Raw genomic sequence first — 4014 nt, 5'->3', positions numbered from 1 at the left:
CATATGTCAGTGTACACCCCCTCCCCCAACGGCTTAGATTTACAGGGGTTAAAGGTCTTACTCACATCGGCTAAGGAGAGAGTGATCATACAGTCGTCCGGAACAGCTGGTGCACAAGACTTTGTGGAGGCCACGGAGATGGCACAGTCCATCGCTCTAACATTTGACATTTTAGTGTACTTTCTCCCGCTTTGGATACTGTCGCTGTCCGCGGTTCTGAATGTAATTATATGCACAAGCACAAAACACCACATCTGTAATGTTAGTCCCGTCTGAATCTGCCATGTCAGTCATTTTTACATGGCAGGAGAGGAACAATTCAAGCCAGAATAACCTACTGTTTTTTGGCAAACTCCAAGGTCCTCTGGTAATACTAGTCCCGTGGGAATCGACATCCCTGTGTTTTGAGAGAAATTAGTTTGACAGGTGTTGCTCACGGTTTGATCAAGGAAAACAATAACTGATTTGATCAATTTAACGAAGTGCTGCTCATAGCCTACATATGAAGGGCCTGCAAGTATCAACTTTCACAGTGGATGATTTTGTTCATATGTTTTGTGGGTATTAATATTTCTAGCCTACAATCATCGATGTTACTACTAATGTGAAAACAAGACAAAATATTACTATTATTGCTCACTTGACTGTCTTAAGACAATTGTCAAATAATTTAACAGATGTCAATTGTTGTACAGCTTCATGGGTACGCTCTGGGCATCACCTTTTACCTCAAATAAACAGTATTTCTGCTGTTGTGGGCCTTTTAACCATCTGTCTGACTTTGTCGTTCACACAGAAGAGAGACGTGACTATCGTGGATCCTCTGGGGAGCCTCAACAACATCATGAAGCTGAGGAGGCAGAGAAGAGTCCCTCCAGATCAGAACATCTCAAGAAACACCAGCGGAAACCCACAGGGAAGAAATCTCACTGCTGCTCTGACTGTGGGAAGATATTCAACTCTTCAGCAGACCTTAAAATACATATGAGAATCCATACAGGAGAGAAACCTTATAGCTGTAATCAATGCGGGAAGAGTTTTACTACATCTACCAGTCTGACTATACACCAGAGAATACACACAGGAGAGAAGCCTCATAGCTGTGATCAATGTGGGAAGAGTTTTACTCACTCAAGCTTCCTGAAGGTACATTTGAGAACACACACTGGAGAGAAACCTTATAGCTGCGATCAATGTGGGAAGAGTTTTACTCACTCAAGCTTCCTGAAGGTACATTTGAGAACACACACTGGAGAGAAGCCTTATAGCTGTGATCAATGCGGGAAGAGTTTTACTACATCTACCAGTCTGACTATACACCAGAGAATACACACAGGAGAGAAGCCTTATAGCTGTGATCAATGTGGGAAGAGTTTTAGTCGATCAAGCAAGCTGATGGTACATTTGAGAATGCACACAGGGGAGAAACCTTATAGCTGTGATCAATGCGAGAAGAGTTTTACTACATCTAGCCATCTGACTAGTCACCAGAGAACACACACAGGAGAGAAACCTTATAGCTGTGATCAATGCGAGAAGAGTTTTACTACATCTAGCCATCTGACTAGTCACCAGAGAACACACACAGGAGAGAAACCTTATAGCTGTGATCAATGCGAGAAGAGTTTTACTACATCTACCAGTCTGACTATACACCAGAGAATACACACAGGAGAGAAGCCTTATAGCTGTGATCAATGTGGGAAGAGTTTTAGTCGATCAAGCAAGCTGATGGTACATTTGAGAATGCACACAGGGGAGAAACCTTATAGCTGTGATCAATGCGAGAAGAGTTTTACTACATCTAGCCATCTGACTAGTCACCAGAGAACACACACAGGAGAGAAACCTTATAGCTGTGATCAATGCGAGAAGAGTTTTACTACATCTAGCCATCTGACTAGTCACCAGAGAACACACACAGGAGAGAAACCTTATAGCTGTGATCAATGCGAGAAGAGTTTTACTACATCTAGCCGTCTGACTAGTCACCAGAGAACACACACAGGAGAGAAACCTTATAGCTGTGATCAATGTGGGAAGAGTTTTACTCAATCAAGCTCCCTGATAGTACATCAGAGAACACACACAGGAGAGAAACCTTATAGCTGTGATCAATGTGGGAAGAGTTTTAGTCAATCAAGCAACATGATGGTACATTTGAGAACACACACTAGAGAGAAACCTTATAGCTGTGATCAATGTGGGAAGAGTTTTAGTGATTCAAACAACCTGAAGGTACATTTGAGAACACACACTAGAGAGAAACCTTATAGCTGTGGTCAATGTGGCAAGAGATACGCTGGTAAAAGAACTCTGATTAAACATCAGAAAGTACATACATGAAGGAGTTGTTTCATGATATCAATTAAATAATGTCACAATGTTTTAACATTGTTGTATGAGTATTTTAATGAATTTTACAATGTAGAACCATCATACATAATTTTTGTATTTTTCATACTGGCCCCCCGTGGGAATCGAACCCACAACCCTGGCGTTGCAATCGCCATGCTCTACCAACTGAGCTACATCCATGCTGGCCATTCCCTCCCCTACCCTGGACGACGCTGGGCCAATTGTGCGCCTCCCCAACCGTTTTCCCCCTGTTCTATTGATTTCAGCGTGATATGGATATTAGCCTCATCAGGGGGAAAATCCAGGCTCTGAAATGAGTTGTGTTACACTTACCACGTTGGCGACCCACTTGAATCAAAATGCAACACTTCTAAATGTAGCTAGCTGTTTTCTACAAATTGTCCTCTGACCAGTGATGTACACATTATTCCCAGATTCCGTGTGGTGTTTGAGCTGTTAGTTTTAACATGATGTGCAACCTCATCTCCACCCTTGCGTGCAATTGATTTCAACATGATATCGATATGAGTGATGACAAATAAGTGTTGCGTTTCTCTTCGTTTTGGGGACCGCTAAATTTAAATGCATCACTCCAAAATGTAGCTGACTGTCTTCTGCAGGTTGTCCTCTAACCAGTGAAGTAAAAGATATCGCCCGTTTTCATGTGTATTTTTGTTGTTGTGTTAGTTTCAACAGCACGTACAACCTGATTTTCCCCCCTAATCGATATTAGTGATTTATTGCCACTTGTCAAAACAACAGTGTTTTTGGTGCTTGTGCAGTTAATAAGGTGGTTGTTTAAAAAAATACAAGTATTATGATTACTATTGTGGAACATGTTTGTGTCGATAGTACATGTTATATTTAGGTTTTCCATTTATCACAAACTATTTCTGCATATTGGTTATTGATTTGGACACGTTAAAACTGTGTTTTGACATTGGGCAGTATCCCACCTTGCAAAATATAGTTGAAAAGACGTTGAAAAGAAGACTATGCTCGAGGTCCAATCTACGTTTGGTTTTGGTTGAAAGTTAAAGTTAAAAATATGTATTTTTTAGGTCGTTGTTTCAACGACTTGAAAACAACTTCATTTCAACGTACTTGCAGCCTATAAACATTGACGCAGGATAACACATGCGTCTATGAACTGTTTTATTAACAATCTTACATCACTCCAGTATTTCTTTACAACATTCAAGTGCTAATTGTCTTTATTCCACTACTGAAGAAGCATGACTCAAATCACCTACTCATATTTTAAACATCCAGCCTGACAAAATATACGTTTTTAATTATTCCATGCCTCCCTATTGGAAATGAATTATTGCCAATACATATTAACAAAGGGGTGTACATTCGGTTTTGATATTTCATAATATTTCCATTTCATGTAACATTTAGTAATCATAATAATTTATGTGATTAACAGATTTTTTTTGTTGCACAATTATATTGTTTATAAACAGTGTAGTAAAACCAGCTTATATTTTGGGTTGGATATTACATCATATTCTTACTGTTTTAATCAATGTTATTTCCTTAGATGCTCTTTAGTCTTTCAGCTTTTATTGATATTCTTTAGTTTTTTATCCACTGTTTGTTGTCTAGTAAATATTTCCGTTTTTATTTTCATAGCTTTTATTCATTTTTTCC

General features: G+C 39.4%; 1 protein-coding gene across 1 annotated transcript; it reads left to right on the top strand.

Annotated features, from left to right (window-relative positions):
• Positions 1-1578: 1578 nt before the first annotated feature.
• LOC123484999 (zinc finger protein 180-like) lies at positions 1579-2392 on the top strand (the record flags this gene model as incomplete). Its single annotated transcript, XM_045215835.1, has 1 exon — positions 1579-2392. A coding segment is annotated over one exon (768 nt), but the record flags the coding sequence as incomplete, so codon positions are not given.
• Positions 2393-4014: the final 1622 nt, after the last annotated feature.

Source organism: Coregonus clupeaformis, unplaced genomic scaffold (genome assembly GCF_020615455.1).
Source record: "Coregonus clupeaformis isolate EN_2021a unplaced genomic scaffold, ASM2061545v1 scaf0530, whole genome shotgun sequence".
Lineage (NCBI taxonomy): Eukaryota > Metazoa > Chordata > Actinopteri > Salmoniformes > Salmonidae > Coregonus > Coregonus clupeaformis.
Note: the sequence above shows the minus strand (reverse complement) of the source record. Positions and strands in the feature narration are given on the sequence as shown.